The 20,893-nt window shown below is 45.4% G+C and overlaps 1 protein-coding gene across 1 annotated transcript in view; it reads left to right on the forward strand.

Moving 5' to 3' along the window:
• The window catches only part of SAMD3 (sterile alpha motif domain containing 3), a 37,490-nt gene extending 22,056 nt beyond the window's left edge, over positions 1-15,434 (forward strand). The window contains exons 4-7 of the mRNA XM_058676383.1: positions 6,370-6,555; positions 6,658-6,742; positions 14,196-14,363; positions 14,833-15,434. Of these exons, the coding sequence (XP_058532366.1) occupies positions 6,370-6,555; positions 6,658-6,742; positions 14,196-14,363; positions 14,833-14,952 (559 nt within the window). The 3' untranslated portion in view covers positions 14,953-15,434. The remainder of the gene's footprint in view (positions 1-6,369; positions 6,556-6,657; positions 6,743-14,195; positions 14,364-14,832) is intronic.
• The last annotated feature ends 5,459 nt before the right edge of the window (positions 15,435-20,893 follow it).

Below are 20,893 nucleotides of genomic sequence, written 5' to 3' on the forward strand. Positions count from 1 at the left end.
TGTGTGTATATATATAAAGGATATTTGGGATTCATGGATTGATATTCTTTCCCTTTTTTTTTTATAATCTATTTTATTGTGTTGTTGTTGACAATCTTTTCATAGTTAATTACAGTTAAAGAAAGAAAAAGAGAAAAAAAAAAAGGTTCAGGGGGATAGGGAAGTGGGCAATACTATTATGTCCATATTGTTTCCATCTTGTATCTGAGGTAAAGGAGGATATTGAGGAAGAAGCCCCAACCGGTTTCCCGCCCACCCCGAGTCCCGGATGTGGGGCATGCTCTGAGATACTTGCTCAAGTGGTTTTAATAGTTCTCCAGTTATGAATCGCTGCCAGTTTCGCTCGATGAGGTCGTCCACTGATTGATATGGTCCATCATAAAGTCTCCGTCTGCCCCATTTTTCGCTGCTAACATGTAGCTGAGATGAATGAGTGATCTGCTCTGTCTTCTGTCTTTTCTTGATTAGAGTTCTGAGTCCAGCAGTTCGATTGGGGAGATCTCCAAAGAAACTTTGAGGTATTCCCAGACTAGTTTCTTGCATGTTCTAGCAAGCACAGGGCCCGGCACAGTCCATCACCCCGATCAGCTGGTGGTTGCAATTGCTGGGTTGTTTCTGTTTTCAGTCCCGAGTTGCACTGGAACCAATGGGTGTTGCAGTCCAGTCTGGTTCTGCCCAGCACGTACTCGGCCCTCACACAAACCAGTGGGAGCTGCAGCCTAGTCGGGGCGACCCACAATAACCCTCACCCGGCCTGTCCCTGGTTTGGCAGTATGTGCAGCAGAAGACCAGTCTGACCCACATCCCATTTGGCTCTTGTACTTTTCAGTGGGTATTAAAGCTTAGTTCTGTCTAACCAACTCAACTCTCCAGCCCTCACGGGTGTTGTTGAGTGCCTCTCTATCTAGCCATCCCAGCCCCTGTCCTAGTTTTCATGCCCTCCCACGGAAATAGTGACCCAAGAAGGGGGAACCCACTTTTTCCCTCCCAGGTCTCTCTGTCCCGGTTTATGCACTCTTTAGGTGGTTCTGTGATTTGACTTGACAGAATTAGTCCCCAGTGCCAGCTTCTGCGGCTATGCCCAAACATCCCTCACCCACTCTAATTTATGCTTGCACCAGCAGGAATAATCAGCCCAGCCTGGCTTTTCCCTGATCTATTCCACATGCAGCGCACAGGTGTTGTAGCCTTGCATAGTCTAGTCTGTCTCTATCCCAGCCCAAGCTCTCCAGTGGGAGTAGCTGTCCAGCGAAGGAACCAGCCCCTTATTCCCCCCGCCAGTTCTGCCCCTCCCTTCCTTCCTGGATCTCACGTGTGCTGGTTGGGTGCTGCAGTCAAATCCAGTACAGGCAACCACGCCCTGGCATTCCATAATGTGTACTGGTTTTGTCGCGACCAAACCCGGCTCATCCCACACTCTGATCTGGTGATCGGATTTGCCAGTGGGTGATATGGACTGATTGAGCCTGGTCTGCTCCTGACCCATGCTGAATGTGTGCCAGTGGGAGACTTTCCATGGCCTATTCTGGACTGTTTCCTATCATGCTTCTTGCGCTTACCTGCAGGGACTGTGTCCTGCCAGAGGAGTTGCCCAGGCTCTTCCATCAGAACCCCTCCCAATGGCAGGTTTTGCGCATGCCAGGGGGTCCTTGAGCCAACCCAACTCAGTTCACGTCCTGTCCTAGCAGGGACAGTGGCTTTTCCTGGCTGGCTTTCACCCCATTCTGGTTCTTGTTGTTGGATGTTTCGGCCCGGCCATGGCTCGTCCATACCCACATACAGCTCACGCATGGCTCAGTAGGGGGTTGAGACCCAGCCTAGTCAGTCCCACATCTACCCCCTGGTTCTCCATGACACCAGATGGTGTTGGGGTCTGAACTGGCCTGGTGCATCCAATCCCAGCCCACACTAGTGCCTCGGGTGACTGCAACTGTTTCCTAGATAGAACACAGCCCCAATTCTAGCACATACGCCCCTTGGTGGGAACCTCAACCTAGTTAGGGTGTCCCGTTACCTCCCCGATTGGGCTTGTTCCTAGCTGTAAATCATGCACCTGCCCGTGGTTGCTGTGAGGACCAGTAGATGCAAGAGCCTAGCTCGGTATGACCTGTGTTCCATGCTGGTTTCTAGTTTTGCTTGTAAACAAAGGTTTGCTCAGTCCTGCCCAGTACATTACGTTCCATTACCAATTTACACATTTTGGAGCTACTATGCCCTGCTTGTCCGACCCCCAGATCTGGACGGCGTGTTCACCAGCGAGAGCTATGACTCGCCAGGGGAGCTTCCCAAGTACCTCCACTTGATCCACTCCCAAACCCAGTATACATACATGCCATTGGTTTTTAGGCCAGTACCCGGTGTACTCTGGCCTCCCATTTGGCCTTGTATGAGCTGGTGAATGTTGCAGCCCAGCCCACCCCACAACCTATTCAGGATGCACATTTGGGTGCTGCTGCCTTGCCCAGTCCAGTCTATGGCGGATCCCTTTACCTGTGATTGATGGCAGGCTCCTTGGTCACACCTAGCTTAGTTCATAACCACCTAAAATTTAGGTTTACCAGTGGGGCCAAACTTTCTACAGGGTGTGGCCCACACATCCTGCACAGAGTCCACCCCAGGATAAGGTTCTAGAGTGCTAGTTAAAATTATGGACCTGCCTAATGTGACCAGTCTCCTGAACCAACATCATGTCAGGCAAAAAAATATCCTGCTAGACAATCTGGGGGTTATCTTCTGCATTATAGGTGTTCAAAACTCAGCATTATTGAGTGATTAGAAGTTCTCCAAAAGAAAGGCCACTGGCGTTGAGAATCTTTAGGATTGACTCAGAACCCAGAAATAGTGGGGTCACCTTATAGCTATCTAAGCAGCAATTCGGACATCCATTACCCCAGAGCTTCCCCGCCGGGCGGCCAGCAGGCAAAGCCTGGCACCACATGATGCACTGGCCGCCCTGGATGAGGCCGAGGACTCGTTCACTGCCTTGCGGCAGTGTCTTTGGCGTGAGCCCCCAGCATTGGGTCCGACCCGGCAGGGGTACCCCCCACAGCCGCCACACTGTGAGGAGCGGCAGTTGCCCCCGAATCCCAAGGCCCGAACCCCTCCCAAACTCACCTAGCTGCCAGATATTAGCAGCTGGGTGGAGCTAGGAATTTTAAGCCAGTTCCCAAGTTCCCTCATGGCGCACTTACCCGAGGAATGAGCTCTCTTGGGTCCTGGATGAGGCCGAGGACTCGTTCACTGCCTTGCGGCAGTGTCTTTGGTGTGAGCCCCCAGCATTGGGTCTGACCCGGCAGGGGCACCCCCCACAGCCGCCACACTGTGAGGAGCGGCAGTTGCCCCCGAATCCCAAGGCCCGAACCCCTCCCAAACTCACCTAGCTGCCAGATATTAGCAGCTGGGTGGAGCTAGGAATTTTAAGCCAGTTCCCAAGTTCCCTCATGGCACACTTACCCGAGGAATGAGCTCTCTTGGGTCCTGGATGAGGCCGAGGACTTGTTCACTGCCTGGCGGCAGTGTCTTTGGCGTGAGCCCCCAGCATTGGGTCCGACCCGGCAGGGGCACCCCCCACAGCCGCCACACTGTGAGGAGTGGCAGTTGCCACTCTGTATTAACTATAACAGTGTGTCAGAATCGCTGAATATTTTGTTTAAAGATCTTGGGGGAAAGGGCAAGAGTGCCCACCATGCCACCATGGCCACTCCATTACCATCACCATCATCATGAGTGAGTGGCAGGGGGCATGCATTGCTAGAGGTGGGGAGACCGGGGAAGGGTTGGAATGGGGCCACTGAGGGCTTGTTTGACATTTATAAAATGGGCTTCCACAGATACGGCCACTGCGGTCACAGGTAATCAAGTGAGCTGAGACAGGGTGGATCTGAAGGGGAAATCCAGGGAGCCAAGATAAGGTGAAAGTGCCTACCAGTACTCACAGGAGCCACATTTGTGGTGGGTCTGGTAAGGGATTTGGGGGTCACTACAGCTAGGCCACATCACTTGCCAGTGAGTGTCAGGGATGGGGGTGGGCCATGCTGGCCTGGGCTGCTGCATCTACTGACACCCAAAATAGCTGGGTGGGATGTGGGGCAGGCCGGGCTGGGCTGAGCTGCATTAACTGCAACCATGTGTGAGAACCAGAACTGGGAGCAGGCGTAGTAGGGGTTTGTAGGAGTAATTCCAGCTAGATCCCAGCATCCTTCTATATACCATGAGAACTGAGACTAGGAGAGGGCTGGCTTGGGCTCGACTGCAGCACCACCTGTTTGTCACGGCTGGGGTGAGTCTAACTGGGCAGCTGCACCCACTGGTTCATGCTTTGACTGGTACGGGCCACAGGTTGAGCCTGACCCTACACCAACTGGCACACATAAGAACAAAATCTGAAGACCACCAGGTTAATTTTGAAGGGTATTCCCCAGCTATATTCGCACACTTGCTCCCTGACCTCAGGGAAAATCACACAGATATGCAGTCTGGCTGTGGAACACATGTTGCGGCACTGGGCCACCCTAGTTGTTGACTCTCGTGCAAGAATGAAGCACATACCCCAAATGATCATGAAAGACAGGACAGCTTGCTCATCTAAGCCAAAGAAGACTTTGAGTACCTCATCAAAAGATGGAAAGAAGGGCAGTTTGAACAACAGTCCAAGCCGGGCTCTACCACAAGCACTTAAGTATATGGGCACACTGAATTAGGACATTCAACAGGCCTTAGAAAGAATTTTGCGCCTGTGGTGTAACAAAGGACAACCTCTTAGAACAATCAAGCAGGTAACACATCTGGAACACTGTTCCCTACCGGAGACCTCCAATGACTGCCTCCGTGCCCTGGCAGGTGCTAATGTTCTGTGACAGCAAGTAGTTGTGTACTTTATTCCCCACTCCCTGGCAAGTCTCAAGGACACAAGAGGGAAAACTCAAATATTTATCCTACCTCCATTCTAAACAGAATCAGAGACCCACAGGATTCTGTAAGTCCCTCACTTTTGTAATAAATATTAGGAAAAAATATTCTTAAAAATAGATTGATGAAGGGGCTGGTCCCCTCGCCGGACAGCTACTCCCACTGGAGAGCTTGGGCTGGGATGAGGACAGACCAGACTATGCAAGGCTGCAATACCTGTGCGCTGCATGTAGACTAGATCAGGGAAAAGCCAGGCTGGGCTGATTATTCCTGCTGGTGCAAGCATAAATTAGAGTGGGTGAGGGATGTTTGGCTTAGCCACAGCATCAGCTGGCAGGGGCTGGCACTGGGGGCTAATTCTGTCAAGTCAAATCACAGAACCACCCGAAGAGTGCATAAACTGGGACTGAGAGAGACCTGGGAGGGAAATAGTAGGTTCCCCCCTTTTGGGTCACTACTCCCACGGGAGGGCATGAAAACTAGGACGTGGGCTGGGGTGGCTAGACAGAGGGGCACTCAACAACATCCATGAGGGCTAGATAGTTGAGTTGGTTAGATGGATTTAAGCTTTAATACCCATTGACAAGTACAAGAGCCAAATGGGATGTGGGTCAGACTGGACTAGTCAGCTATACATACTGCCAAACCAGGGTGGGGGCGGGCCTGGTGGGGGTTATTGTGGGTCGCCCCGACTAGGCTGCAGCTCCCACTGGTTTGTGTGAGGGCCGAGTACGTGCTGGGCAGAACCAGACTGGACTGCAACACCCATTGGTTCCAGTGCAACTCGGGACTGAAAACAGAAACAACCCAGCAATTGCAACCACCAGCTGATCGGGGTGATGGACTGTGCCGGGCCCTGTGCTTGCTAGAACATACAAGAATCTGGTCTGGGAATACCTCAAAGTTTCTTTGGAGATCTCCCCAATCGAACTGCTGGACTCAGAACCCTAGCCAAGAAAAGACAGAGGACAGAACAAGTCAATCAACCACCTCAGCTATATGTTGGCAGCGAAATACTGGGCAAATGAAGACCCTATGATGGACTGTGTCAACCAGTGGATGACCTCATCGAGTGAAACTGGCAGCGATTCATAACTGGAGAACTATTAAAACCACTTGAGCAAGTATCTCAGAGCATGCCCCACATCCGGGACTTGGGGTGGGTGGGAAAATGGATGGGGCCTCTCCCTCAATATCCCCCTTTACCTCAGATACATGATGGAAACAATATGGACATAATACTATTACCCACTTCCCTATACCCCCTGAACCTTTTTTTTTTTTTTTACCGCAATTATGTAAAGATTGTCAACAACAATACAATAAAAAAATAAAAATAAAAAAATAGATTGATGATTTTCATGTCTTAGGTTTCCAGGAAAGTCACTTACATACAAATTTCTCACCACATAGGGAACCAATATTTACTGAGAATTGACTCTGTACATTTTCATTGAACAGAAGAAATGGGAAGCTGCTTCCAGCCAGGAATAAAGCACTGCACTGGACCAAGTCCTACATCTTACCTGAGTTTCCCTACGACGTCAAGTGCATGTTGGCAGAGCAGAAGTGTCCTGACCACAGCATGAGAATAAGGATCATCGAGTTTCTCCAGGCTGACATGACAAAGTATCTGGAAGGCTCCCTGTAAGTGATTCTAGGGCACATGTGCTACTTCTGGGGAGGAGCTTTGCAAAACAGAGCAGTAGCAAGGTATGTGAAACGTGCCTTCTTTGTTTCGGTGACCAGGTATCCCACCACCAAGCAGTACAATGACGTGGTCAGTGCCCTGCTGCAAGCTCACCCTTTCCTGGATGACGATGGCTGTGGCTTTGTAAGTCACTTGTGATCCAATCAGTCTCACCCTGCCTTAATGTTTCAGTTTTGTATTGCCCAGTAATTTTATGTTTCTAAACTCCTTAAACTGTTTTCTTCTTGTTTCTGTCTTGATCTATCTGTATATCTAGGTCTATTTTTCTTTTTGTCTACTTTCCTGATTCATTCTTTATCATGGTTGGTGTCTTTGGCTTTTTTTTTTTTCTTTTAGCAATGCCTCCACCTTTCTGTCTGCTTTTGTGTTTTTGCTCGTACAACATCATTTCTCACCCCTTTGTAGTGCTTTCTCTGGCCAGAATCCCTGGTCTCTGGCACCATTTGTCCCCACTCAAAGCTGTCTGGGAACACTTGTGTAACGGTAAGTCTCCAGGAAGCATCTTTGTCAGTAGCCATGACTGCACCTGCACTGCTGTCATTGCTCAAGAGCGCCTTGACATCTCGCTGGACCTATGAAGAGGTTGTCTGGCTGTGAAGGTTTCTCCTTCTGCCTCACCTGGTCCTCCTGACAAAAATGGATTGAAAAGGTGTTCGGAGCAGCAGCTCTAATCTCTGGTTGCACATTAGCCTCAGCAAACCGATTTAACGGATCCCAGGATAGGTAGGATTTGGCAGTAACATTTGGAAAACTTCCCCCGATTATTCTAATGTACAGTCAAGGTTTGCAAAGTTTTAAAGCAAACTATCATTTGGGTTTGCTTCAACTTTAAACAAGTAGAATCTTCATTGTATAGCAATGTGAATGTACTTAACAGTATTGAACTATACCCTTAAAACACTTAAGGTGGTAACAATATAGTTATGTGATTTAAGGAAAAATTATGAAGAGTTATAGTAATATGTACATAAAGATATTATGTCTATTATTTTCTACATCTGTACAAGAGTGCTGAAAAATTGTGGAAAATAGAATTAAAATACAGATTTATTTTGGTGCAAAAAAATTCAAATGCATGAATTTTATAAATAAATATATTTTATTATTTTATTAGAAATTCTTTCCAGAGAATCTTTGCATATTTAAGCAACTGTTTATCTCTTCAACCACATTTTAACCTTTATTACCATATAACCATTATCATTTTTCCACTAATATTTTAATTCCATATTCCACAAACTTTTTGAAGTACCCTGTTTGTTCCTTATTTTCGCAGTTTGTAGTCAAAGCTAATTAAAACCTTACTACCAGATATCCGTGACAAAAATGCCTATGTCTATATATGTATGTATGTACATTTGTTGTGCTTTTAAATTTGGTCCAATTTAAACAACAAAGGCTAGATGCCAATGTGTGTGGATGTGAAAACATTTAAGGCCTCCGTTTTCTGCCTCTGTTACTCTCATCCCTCCTCTGTTCCTAAGAAAAGATTCATTACATATGAGCAGCGTTGCAGCATTTTTTGAGTAGGTCAGGCCTTCAAAATTATTTCTGTTTTTTTCTATCACTGAGATCAGGAAAGAAGTTGAATCCTGGGCTTAGAGCTAGTAACCATTAAACCAAGAATGAAATTCAAGTATGCTTGTTTATAGGATTTTAGCCTTTCAAAAATATGCTGCTGCATATAAAGTAGCCTACACAACAAACCAGATTCATTCTGTAACAAAACAAAGCAAGAAAAACAAAAACAGATGTTGGAGTCCCAACATTGATATGCACCAGAGATTCTTAAATTTAAGAGCTTTTTTTCTTTTTTTTTTTTTTTAAATTTCAGTTACCAGAAGGGCATCGTATCCATGTAGAATTTTCCATGCCTCACATGTAGAAAAGGGGGATAGCTATTCTGTACCTCTAGCACTCTTACCTGTCTATCCCAGGCAAGGCACATAGCAGATGCTCAGTTAACTCTCGCTGGTGCAACAGCCCTGTGGAAGGCTCTGTCTGCTTCCTGCTCTTTCTGATGCCATCAAATTGTTCATAAGGAAAGACTGCAGAGTCTGGGAAGACCAAAGTGGGCATTCAGATGCATTCTAGCACTTGATTGCTGTAATACTTCCCAGCAGACTTAGCAGCCTGAGGTCCCTGAGCGCTGTAGGGAACATTAGAAAAACATCAAACTTCTCCTACTTCACATGTTTTTGGACTAATGAAAAATACCAGCCCTCTGCTCCTTCAGGGCTGTTGTAAAACAATGCTGGCAGGGTCCGGGCCCACAGCCTGTGGTAGTGAGCCATCTCTGACTCACATGTACCCCAGCAAAGTCAGCCCCAGAGCTCCTTGCCAGGGCTGCGGAGGAGTGCTCTGAGCAACACAGCTGTTTACAAATATTTTCTTGGAGAAGCTACTCATTTGAGTCATCGAAAAATCCAGTGTGGTTGATGGGGGCAGATCCTGTCGTTCCGTTTTAGGCTAGAAGGTACTAAGGCCTAGGAGTGGGGAGAGGCTAGCCTATGGAAGCTTCCTTGCTTCATCCTGAGGCTAGTGCTAGAACTGGGTCTGTTCAACCTAGACCATGGTGCTTCCTGGAGGGCAAGGAATACCCTTTAACAAATATATATATATATATACACACACACACACATATATATATGTATATATATTTGATTTACTTGAAGGGCAGCATTGCAGAGAGAGAGGAAGAAAGGTGGGGCTAGGGAAATTTTCTTTCTGCTGATTCACCCCCCCAAATGGCCACAATGGCCAAGGCTGGGCCAGGTTGAAGCCAGGAGCCAGGAGCTTCTTTGACGTCTCCCATGTAGGTGTAGGAGCCTGAGGACTTGGGCTGTCCTCTTCTGCTTTCTCAGGCATATCAGCAAAGAGCTAGTTTGGAAGTGAAACAGTTGGAACTTATACCCATGTGGGCTTCCAGCATGGCAGGTGGTGGCTTAACCACCTATGGCATAACAATGACTCCACAAAGAACAGCTGTATTGACACTGAAGCCATATAACCAGGTGTAACAAACCCTAAGTGGCAAACACTTGGCCAAAGTTATCTCAGTGGCATTGCAGTTGTCTGTGAGGAAAGCACACCCAAAGACATTGAGTGACTTACCACCCTCTCTAGTGACTAGGGCTGGGACCAGGTGCTGCGGTACAGGCTCTTCTCCTTCCTCAGACCCAGAGTAGTCTTTTTAAGCACAGGACATTGCAGGGAAGATGAGTGGCCATGGGCAGCCCTAAGGCTCAGGCTTTACGGGTTTGGCTACTATTCACATAGTGAGTTATTTACCAGGCAAGGCCAACACCCAAGGATCTGCTCCGACTCTGTTGTGTCAAAACCTGTATCTTTCTGCTGCACAGATGCAAGGCATTAAATGTTTTCAGTTTCCAGTTAGCATCAAGCACTGAGCTAGGCTTGGTAACTAAAGCAGCCATGAGCCTGTCCATATGCACATACAGCCAGGAGGAAGGGAACAAGGCGAAAACAGGAACAAAAAGGAAAAGAAAAGAAAAAATGGAAGAGGGAAGTATTGCATGAGGGTAGGGAGGTAGTGATAAGAAAAGCAAATAGGAAAAAGAGCACAGCAGGCATCGGGCCTGGTGATTAAGAGGGACACACCATCCCTGCCTTTGATTGCTGCTCCGGCTCCTGACTCCAGGCTCCTGCTATCGCTGACTCTAAGGGTCAACAGGGATGGCTCAGGTAGTGGATTCTTGCTCCTCTTGTGGGAGACCTGGATTGTTTTCCTGGCTCCTCGCTTCAAGCCTGGCCCAGGCCCAACTGTTTCGGGCATTTGGGCAGTAAGTTATCAGTGGGTAGATGTGTTCTTTCTATCTCTCTGATGCTCAAGTAAAAAAAAAAATTTTTTAATGAGGGAGAAAGAATTAAAGAAAACAAACAGAAAAAAAGGGGTAGGCTTCGCTGGTTTTGGGTGCCTCCTGGGCTGGGTTAGGCTGTAGCTCTCACCAGTTGGAATTGGGAGGGGCCAGGCCTGGCGAGGCTACAGCACCCACCGGCAAATGCCGAGGTGAGGGGGTGGGGGCGATGCCAGACTGGGGAACAGTGCCTAACCAGCACACGTGAGAACCAGGGAGGGAGAGAGAGCAAAGCCAGTAGAGTGAATGTGGAGGGCTCCTCTGCTGAACCGCCACTCCCACTGGAAAGCGTGAGTTGGGATGGGAGCAGACCAGACCGGGCAGGGCTACAACACCTGTGGGCCTCATGTGTGCTGGATTAGGGAAAAGGAAGGCTGGGCTGACTATTCCTACTGATGCAAGCATAAATCAGAGTGGGTGAGGGTTGGCTGAGTTTTGCTGCAGCATCAGCTGTCAGATGCTGGCACTAGGGGCTAGTTCTGTCAAGTTAGGCTGCAGAACCACCTGGAGAATACAATGTTCCAGGAGTGGGAGTGGCCCAGTAGAGAAATAGTGGGCACCTCCCTTTCGAGTTATCATTCCCACTAGAGAGCATGAAAACCAGGACTGGGGTAGTGGTGGCTGGACAGAACGGTACCCGCCAGCATGTGTGTGGGCTGGATAAGGGGGCCGGTTGGGTTGAACCAGGTTTCAATGCCCATTGACATGTATGAGATCTGAATGTGATGTGGGACAGACTGAACATGTCTGTGATACATACTGGCATGCATGGGAACCAGGGTAGGAGGCAGGCCTGGTGGGGGTTATTGGGGATTACTCTGACTAGGCTGCAGCTCCTACTGGTTTGTGTAAGGGCCAAGTGTGTGCTGGGCAGAAGAATCAGGATGGACTGCAACACCCATTGGTTCATGTGGAAGACAGGGCTGGAAACAGAACTGACCCAGCAATTGCAACCACCAGCATGTACATAAGCTGATTGGGGTGACAGACTGTGCTGGACCCTTTACAGGCAAGCACACACAAGAATCAGGTCTGGGATCACTTCAGACCAAGTTTCTTTGGGGATCCCTTCAATCAAACTACTGGGCTCCAAACCCTAACCATGAAGAGAATTATGACTTCCATGGTCTGACCAAGGAGTGAATGATACGCAGTGGACAGCATATCCAAGTGCACATGGAGGATATGGCAGACCATAGGAACCTGCAGAGGACACCCAGTACTACAACAGAGGATGAAGGACAGAACAATCAATATCTACCCCAGCCACGTGCTGGCAGTGAAAATCTGGGCAAAGGGAGACTCTAAGGTGGACTATGTCAGCCAGTGGATTCTGGAGACAGTTCATTATGTTTGGATTGACGAGATTGGCAGCAATTCAGAACAACTGAACTATCAAAACCACTTGAGCAGGACCCTCAGAGCATGCCCTACATCAGGGACCTGGGATAGGTGTGAGGTTGGGTGGGGCTTCTCCCTTTTTCTTTTCCCTTACCCCAGACACAGAAAAATAATAATAATAATAATAATAATAATAATGTGAAAACAAAGGTCCTATCCACTTTCCTGTAGCCCTTGACCCTTTGTGCCCCAATGAGCGATGTAAAGATTGTCGAAATAAAATAATTAGCAAAAAAAAAAAAAAGAGGTAGGCTTTATGGCCCTGGGCTGGTCACATCCCATGTTGAAGCACAGAGTCTGAATCTGAGCTACACTGTTTCTTGTCCAGCTTCCTGTTAATGTGCCTCCTTGGAGATGGCTGGTGATGATTCAAGTACTTGGGTCCCTGCCTGGCTTTAGTCTTATTTAGTCTTTGATTGTTTGGGCAGGAAGCCAACAGATGGAAGTATCCATCTCTCGCTCTCTCTTTGAAATACATTTAAATAAATAAAAGCATTTTAAAAAGGAAAATGATGGGGGATGTTGGCAGTGAGCTGAGCGCCTGCAAGGTAAGGTGGGTGTCACCAACCAACAGCAGCAGCAAGCTGTTGGAGCGGCCGCAGAGGGTGTCTGTGAAGCACTGATGTTGAGCCATGATCTGGACACAAAGCAGAACTCAACTAGATACCAGCCAAGATGAGGGGACAGAGAGAGACAGAACTTTCCAGAACAAAACAAAGGCCCAGAAGAACATTGTTGAAAGAGCCCACTTGTGCTCCCCACCTGCTTAGCACCTCTCTGATCCTCTAAGCTGCGCTCATGCCAAACAGATTCTACCAGAACTCAAGTCTGCCCATCTACTTTCCTACCTCAACGTGACACAGAAGACTTCCAAACATGACTCTGCAGCCAAATTGTCTATAAAATTTCAAAATATATAAATATTGGGCTCCATGTAGACTTACGGAACATTTTCCTTCTGAGCCAGCTTTATCCACACTTTCTGGGAACATGTGACAAATTCACATTCTAAGTTCTATCCTTGACCTGTGAATTAGAGACTTGGAGGGCAGGACTCAGAAAGCTGTGTTCTGATAAGTCCTCCAATCATTGTGATTTGGCATCAACTTACATAAATGTTGCTGGAGAGTCAGAACCCATGGCAGATCTTTCCCAGGAGATGCTGCTGCAGCCTGTGCATAGAGGAGGACTTGAGGTCCGGTACAGGGTTTCCTTGTGGGTAACCATGGTCCTTCCATGCAGGGCAAGCTTCTTTCTCCTACATTACTTCCTGCTCTATTTTCTGTCATGTCCCATCTTGAGTCTGTGCTGCAGCCAAGGGCAACTGCTGACAGTTCTCCAAATGGTACCAGCTCCCCTTCTCCATCCCTGCATGTGTTGCTTTACCTACCCAACCATCTGGCACTCTTCAACACTGTCTGCACGCTCTTCATATAGTTAGTCATCTGACCTTGTCACCCAGGTCTCACCTGCTGTAAGAAGGCTTCTACGATTTCCTAACACAATGTCAACACTGTCTCTCTCTCTTTTTTTTTTTTTTTTTTTACTGTTAACACCTTTCATTCTGTATTGAAATTATTCATTCATCTTCCAAACTGAAATCTTAGCTAATCTACATCCTCCCTCCTTCCCAAGGCAGGAATTGGTCTTAGGACTCAAAATAGTATATGCACCACAAATATTTGGTAAGTAAATGTCAGTGGTATCCACCAAAATGAATGTTGAGGAGTTATAGATGAAACAAATTCTTAAGAAAATTCATCAGTCAATGAGTCAATATGAGATTTTCCCAGAACTCACTGGAATAGTGCAATGTATCGTGAAGACACCATAGTGTGAGAGACAATATCCACTTTGGAGAATTAGAAAAATCAGGAGCTAAATTCATTTATGCAGCAATTATATTACAATGCAAATATTTTCCTTTTTCTGACTCTGTTTCCTTAAACAATTTAGGAACTATAATTTTTATGTCAGTGTCACCAGATTTTTTTTTAAGATTTATTTATTTTTATTACAAAGTCAGATATACTGAGAGGAGGAGAGACAGAGAGGAAGTGGAGCTGCCGGGATTAGAACCAGCGGCCATATGGGATCAAGGCGAGGACCTTAGCCACTAGGCCACACTGCCTAGCCCATCACCAGATTTTTGTAATGATAAATGGAAAGATAGATATATTATTCTATTACTGCAATGTAAAGAGAATTGCAAACCAAGGGATGATAGAGATTTTATTGATTATATGGGATTATTCCAAACTTTTTGAAGATTAACTAGCCTGTTTTGTTATTTTAAGCTTTTATGGAAACGAGCTCTCAAAGATCGTTTTAAGTATGTTCGAAGACCCATAGAAGATGATGAACAAGTAATGAAAAATAAATGTAAATTTGGACACCGACGAGGACAAACAAGGAAATCTCTTGCTGATATAAGGCATGATGAAATTAAAATTGCACAGATAGAGGTAAGATTGGATCTTTAACTGTTTTGAAAACCTGATGGATTAATTAGGGAATAAGAAATAATAGCATTTAAATCATTGGTATAAAATAAGATGCCTTTTAAAATTTGAGATTTGATCAGCAACCAAGGAAATCTGTTTTACATTGCTAATCATGTGACTAAGAGTTCCAAAACGCTTCCAAAAACAAAGAGTGTCGTTGAACATCTCAAGTTCATTTTTTCCACATCCTTCTTGAAGTCAGTGCTGTGAGAAGTTTATGCTTTTTAATACAGCATGCATGAATGGAAACTTTGAAAGTGACTGACTGGGAGTTCGTCTAATTTTGAGAAGCAGAGACAGAGTGAGCAGAGGGCACCTATGAACTCCTGTGGTGACAGGGCCAGTGGAAACCAGGGGTCAGGATCCAATCCAGCTCTCCTAAGTGGGGGCATGGACTCTGCTACAGGAATTATACCTGCTTTTCCTCTAGGTACACAAAGGCAGGAGGCTGGAATTGAGAACAGAATCCAGTTTGAACCCAGGCACTCCAACACAAGACACAGGCTACCCAATCAGCATCAGAATTGCAAGACACAGCACGTGCCTCTAGAAGCTTTTGAAACTCACCTGGTAGGTAGGAGGAAGTAATCCTTACCGACGAATGTAAAACTTTGCCTTCCCCTACCTGCTGGAGCAGAGGGCTTCCAACTGCTACCCAGAGTGGACTGAGGAGAGCTTTGCAATGTGTGTACAAGGCAAAGCTTGGAAATGCTTCCCTGAAAGGGGCAAAGTGGTTTTATTTGAGACACTGTAAGTATTCTTTAGCTACTTCAGAGGTCTTTGAACAAGCTTACACAATATTCTTCTTATTTATAAAGTGGATTAAATTGCTTGGGGAGGATATCCCAACTGCCAAGTGTCCTCTCAATTCTATTTCTATCTTAACATGCTACATAAAATGAAGATCCTTGCTCATTACCTCAAATACAACATGTTTGCATGTGCTGAAGGTGGAAAAGTATTTCTTTTTGATCTAGCATATTTATTTGATATCACTAGAAGAAGCAATTTGTCAACTCGGTTTTATTAGTATTAATTGATAACTCCAGGAGACAGGAATATTTTTTTATTTATCTATTTTTTATTATTATTTTTAATTCATTAATTACATTGTATTATGTGACACAGTTTCATAGGTACTTGGGTTCTCCCCACCCCTCCCCAAACCCTCCCACCATGGCGGATTCCTCCACCTTGTTGCATAACCACAGTTCAAGTTCAGTTGAGATTCCCCCATTGCAAGCATATACCAAACATAAAGTCCAGCATCTTATTGTCCAGTCAAGTTCAACGGCTTCTTAGGTATACCCTTTCTGGTCTGAAGACAGAGCCAGCAGAGTATCATCCCGATCAATTAAGAGCTCCAACATACCATCAGCAAAAATTTACATCATTATGGAATTAATTGACATAGTAATGAGTAACCAATATGTTAAAAGTAAATGTGAGTTCTTAACCACCTTCTGTGACCCCTCATTAACATTTCAATTTTAGTTTATACACAACATATAACATACATAACATAACATGTTATACATAACATCATATCATCTTAAATTAAGGCAAACATGTGGTATCTGACCTTTTGGGATTGGCTCATTTCCCTTAGCATTATGGTTTCCAGTTTGGCCCATTTGGCCACAAAGAACTGCATTTTGTTTTTTTTAATAGCTGAGTAGTATTCCATGGAGTAGATGAACCATAGCTTCCTTATCCAATCCTCTGCTGATGGGCATTTTGGCTGCTTCCATGTTTTTGCAATTACTGATTGTACTGCTATGAACATAGGAGTGCATGTTGGTTTCTCATAAAACAAGTGTTCTGGATATATTCCTAGGAGTGCTATTGCTGGATCATACGGTATGTTGATTTTGAGTTGTTTGAATGTTCTCCATACTGATTTCCATAGAGGCTGTACCAGCCTGCAGCCCCACCAGCAGTGGAGTAGGGTTCCCTTTTCCCCGCAACCTCGCCAGCAAGTGTTGTTGGTGCTTTTATTGATGTGGGCCAGTCTTACTGTCCTTAGGTGGTACCTCATTGATGTTTTAATTTGGATTTCCCTTATTGCCAGGGAACTTGAACACTTTTTCATATGTTTATTTGCCATTTGGGTTTGTTCCTTTGTGAAGTGAGACAGGAATATTTATAACAAACTGTATGTTTCATTCTTTCCAGTGCCACGTGTTACACAAAATTTTGTATGAAGACCGTATATTTGCAATATAATTGTCAGTGACATTTTCAAATGATAAGTCAGTTGTTAAATAAAATTCTGTATGTCTACTTTGGCAAAAAGAGAAGACAGTTGAGAAGTGCTCTAGATTTAGTGAAGTAACTTTTCAGAAGCATTGATATGATGTTGTTCGGGCTGCAGAATTCCAATTCTAAGTTAAACTCATCAAAAGATAAAATAATATTTATAACAAGATACCTTTCTTTTTTTTCAAAATATATTTTATATTCTTACAGAGTCACATTGTAGAGCATAATTGTAATTTGCATAAATTGATTTTCTCAAAAGATTTGATTGTCAGTTTGCTAAAAATGGAGTTGACTTTGTAAATCCAGCTTTCCTTTTTTTATATATTATTCATGTCCTTTGTACATTCATTGAAATTGATGAATGAGAAGTTTGGCTGGTGAGAACATGTATCCGCATCATTAGACATCAGAGTGAGGCTACGGAGTCAGAGAGCAGCCTGAAAGACAAATAGAAGTTTCTCTGTGTCGACGCACTGTATCTGAACCAACTGCTAAACTCACATGTTGTGCCCTTCTCAAGCCATCTGAGTTCTTCATGGAACTGCACTTTTCACGTCTTATCTCTCCTGATTCCACTAACGTATGTGACTACCAGGGTGAATTCTGCTAAGGCCTAGCTAGGGGCCTCTGTTGCAAAAAGAGCAGGAAATTGAGAGAGACAGTGTTAGGAGTCTAAGTTTCCATAGCATTGGGGTTTGACCTTCCTTCCACCTAGGGCTACAGAAGAGATTATGGACGTTGTTATTCAGTCTGAGGAGGCAACATTTTTCCTGGCAAACAGATCTTACTGGTGAACATTTACTGTTCCCTCTCTCAGCTGTTAACTGCTGATTCTTTAAAGGTTATAGTCTCCTTTTAAAACCGTAGTTTTCATAAAACTATAAGCCTTAAAACCTGAGAAATATTTATATTGAAATATTACGAAGACCATGCGTTTCTCTATTTTCTATCCTCCTTAGGTATTAGGCTCAAAGAACACTAAGAATAGGTACTGGGAATTCCCATTCATTGGATTTATCTCATGAGGTTGTGTTCACAAGACAGGTTGTGCAAATCTTTGTAGCCTTTATTTTGAACATGGTATCTCCTTCAAAACACTTGTAAGCTTTTTGGGAAATTAAATCTCATTAAAGACATGATGCACCTGCGTATCTCTTACAGCCTTAATTTCTTGACTGGATCGAAATTTCCATTACATAGAAAAAAACTTTGTTCTGTGCTGCAGAGTTGGAAAATGTAGATACCAGCAAGAAACGGAAGTCGTCCACGCACAAGAAAGCGAGGAAGTATGTTTGGCTAACTGGAGGAAGGACGTGGGAAGGAAGAAGCGAGGGACAGAGATGCTCATGGTTCTGCTTTGTTTTGTCTCTGGTGTTGCTTTCATTTTATGATCAGGTGGAATTTACTGAAGAAGGGAAGGCAGATGCCTCAAGCAAGGAAGGTGGATTTCTTGGTGCTAACACACGGGCTTCCTCTGAAAATCCACACAGCTGCAGACTTTTAAGTCTGACTGGAAGTCTCAGAGCTTTTATCCCTGGTCCTCTGTCTCCCACAACCTCTGACACCAGTTTAACTACTTTTCCAGTATCATTTTTGCTGTCTACTGTTATGTCCAGGGATCACCTGTACCTTGGTATATATGAACTCTTCATGTTCTTTGGATATAAAAATGTGTCATTATGTTACATGGGTCACTGCATCCCTCAGAATTGCACACTATGTTCCCAGAAACAATCCTGCGAATCCTGCTGTCTCACAGTGCAAAAAATGTATTTTTGGGGGGAGGGGGCAATGTGACGGCTCACTTGGCTAATCTTCTGCCTACAAACTCCAGCATCTCATATGGGTGCCTGCTCTGACTCTTCCTCTCTCTGTAAATCTCTTTCCAATAAAAATAAGCAAATATTTTAAAAAATACATTTCCTACAAGCATTGTAGCACAATGGGTTAAGCCACCTCTTGGGATGACCACATTTCATGTCATAGTGTCTGAAATCAAGTGCTGCCCCTACTTTTTTTCTTTTTTTTTTTTTTAATTGGAAAGTCAGATATACAGAGAGGAGAGACGGAGAGGAAGATCTTCACTGCCCAAGTGGTCGCAACAGCCGGAGCTGAGCCAATCCCAAGCCAGGAGCCTCTTTCGGGTCTCCCATGTGGGTGCAGTGTCCCAAGGCTTTGGGCCATCCTCCACTGCTTTCCCAGGCCACAAGCAGGGAGCTGGATGGGAAGCAGGGCTGCCAGGATTAGAACCAATGCCCATATGGGATCCAGATGTGTGCAAGGCAAGGACTTTAGCCGCTAGGCTACTGCGCTGGGCTCCTGCCCCTGTTTTTGACCCAGCCTAGTGCACCTTAGTGCGTCTAAAGGGCAGCAGATGATGATGTAAGTAACTGAGACCTGGGTGGAGTTCCTGGCTCCTGGCTCCAGTGTGATCCAGCGTCAGCTGTTGCAGGCATCCTGGGAGTAAACCAGCAGATGCAAAATTTTTCTATATCTCCCCCTCTGTCACTCTGCCGTTTAAATAAACAGATGAAACATAAAAACATGTGCCCTTCCCCCATGAGAGCTTATCTCACTGCTTGTGTTGTAGTGCAATCATGCAGTTTGGTGGGATAACATTGTATGCATCAGACTTAAAGCTTTAAATCATTTGCAGCCCCACAAATTGATAAATGCATGTCCTTTCCTTAATTTGTTACATTTTGTTTTGTATTTATAAACAGATGTAATTATATTATCAAAACAACAGTCAACTCATTTTATAAGTTTCTGAAATTTCTCCAGTTCAATGATGAAAGCGATGATTTTAGAAACTTATAGGAATTGGGCTGGTGCAGTGGCAAAGCATGATGATCCTCTGCCTGCAGTGCCAGCATCTTATATAAGTGTAAGCTTGTGTCCTGGCTATTCCACTGCTGATCCAGCTCCTTGCCTATGGCCTGAGAAAGGAGATGGGGGTTGGCTCAGAGCCTCTACTCCCACCTGGGAGCCCAGCAGGTTGCTCCTGGGCTCCCTACTTCCAGTCAGCTCAGCTGTGATTGTTGTGGTCATATGGGGAGTGGATTAGCAGGTGGAAGACTTTTCTCTGTTTCTCCTCTCTGTGAAAATCTGCCTTTCAAAAAAAAAATAAATGAATCTTTTTGACAAAAAAGCATAAGATTTAGAATTAATGAACTAAGTGTGTGTTACAGGAAGAGATACAGAGGGTTCCCTGCCTCCACAATAAAAACACACATAGTTGGTTATGGAGCTGTGAGTCAATTCTTTGGGTTGTAGCCCAGAAGCAGATCTGATGGGGCGCATGACATACATGTACCTAATTTGACCAATGACACTCCAAATGACTAGGCCCGCAGCAGAACACATCTTTGCACCTCCGCCTACCCTTGCTGTCAGCTAGCCTTCCTATTTTGCCAAGTCCACTAATGTAGAAAGTACAATATCCTTCTTGTCATGATTTGCCTTTCCATGAGTAATTAATGAGTTCTTCTAGACTGCCACCTTAGATCCATTGCCCATTCTTTAATGAGTTGGCATCACTTTCTTCATTTTTTTATAGGAAGCAATCTTTCCCATGGAGACATCAATCGCTCTCTCCCCAAATGGGCACAACAGCCAGGGCTGGGCAAGGCCAACCTAGAAACCAAGAACACCACCCTGGTGTTCTACATGAATGACAGTGACCTAACCATGTGGGCTGCCTTCACTGGCTTTCCAAGACACATTCACAGAGAGCTGGATAGGAAGTGGAGCAGCCTTGATATGAAATGGAGTTCAAATGGAATGTTGTGACAGCATGCAGTGTCTTTTTTTTTTTTAAGATTTTATTCATTTTATTACAGCCAGATATACAGAGAGGAGGAGAGACAGAGAGGAAGATCTTCCGTCCGATGTTTCACTCCCCAAGTGAGCCACAACAGCCGGTGCGCGCCGATCCGAAGCTGGGAACCTGGAACCTCTTCCGGGTCTCCCACGCGGGTGCAGGGTCCCAATGCATTGGGCCGTCCTCAACTGCTTTCCCAGGCCACAAGCAGGGAGCTGGATGGAAAGTGGAGCTTCCGGGATTAGAACCAGCACCCATATGGGATCCCGGGGCGTTCAAGGCGAGGACTTTAGCTGCTAGGCCACGCCGCCGGGCCCCAGCATGCAGTGTCTTTAACTCACAGTACTCACAGGCTGGACTTTAAAACTTTTATAAAACTCTGCCCTTTCCTCTTTCCTGCTATTAT

The sequence above is a fragment of the Ochotona princeps genome, chromosome 1 (genome assembly GCF_030435755.1).
Source record: "Ochotona princeps isolate mOchPri1 chromosome 1, mOchPri1.hap1, whole genome shotgun sequence".
NCBI classification, from domain to species: Eukaryota; Metazoa; Chordata; class Mammalia; order Lagomorpha; family Ochotonidae; genus Ochotona; species Ochotona princeps.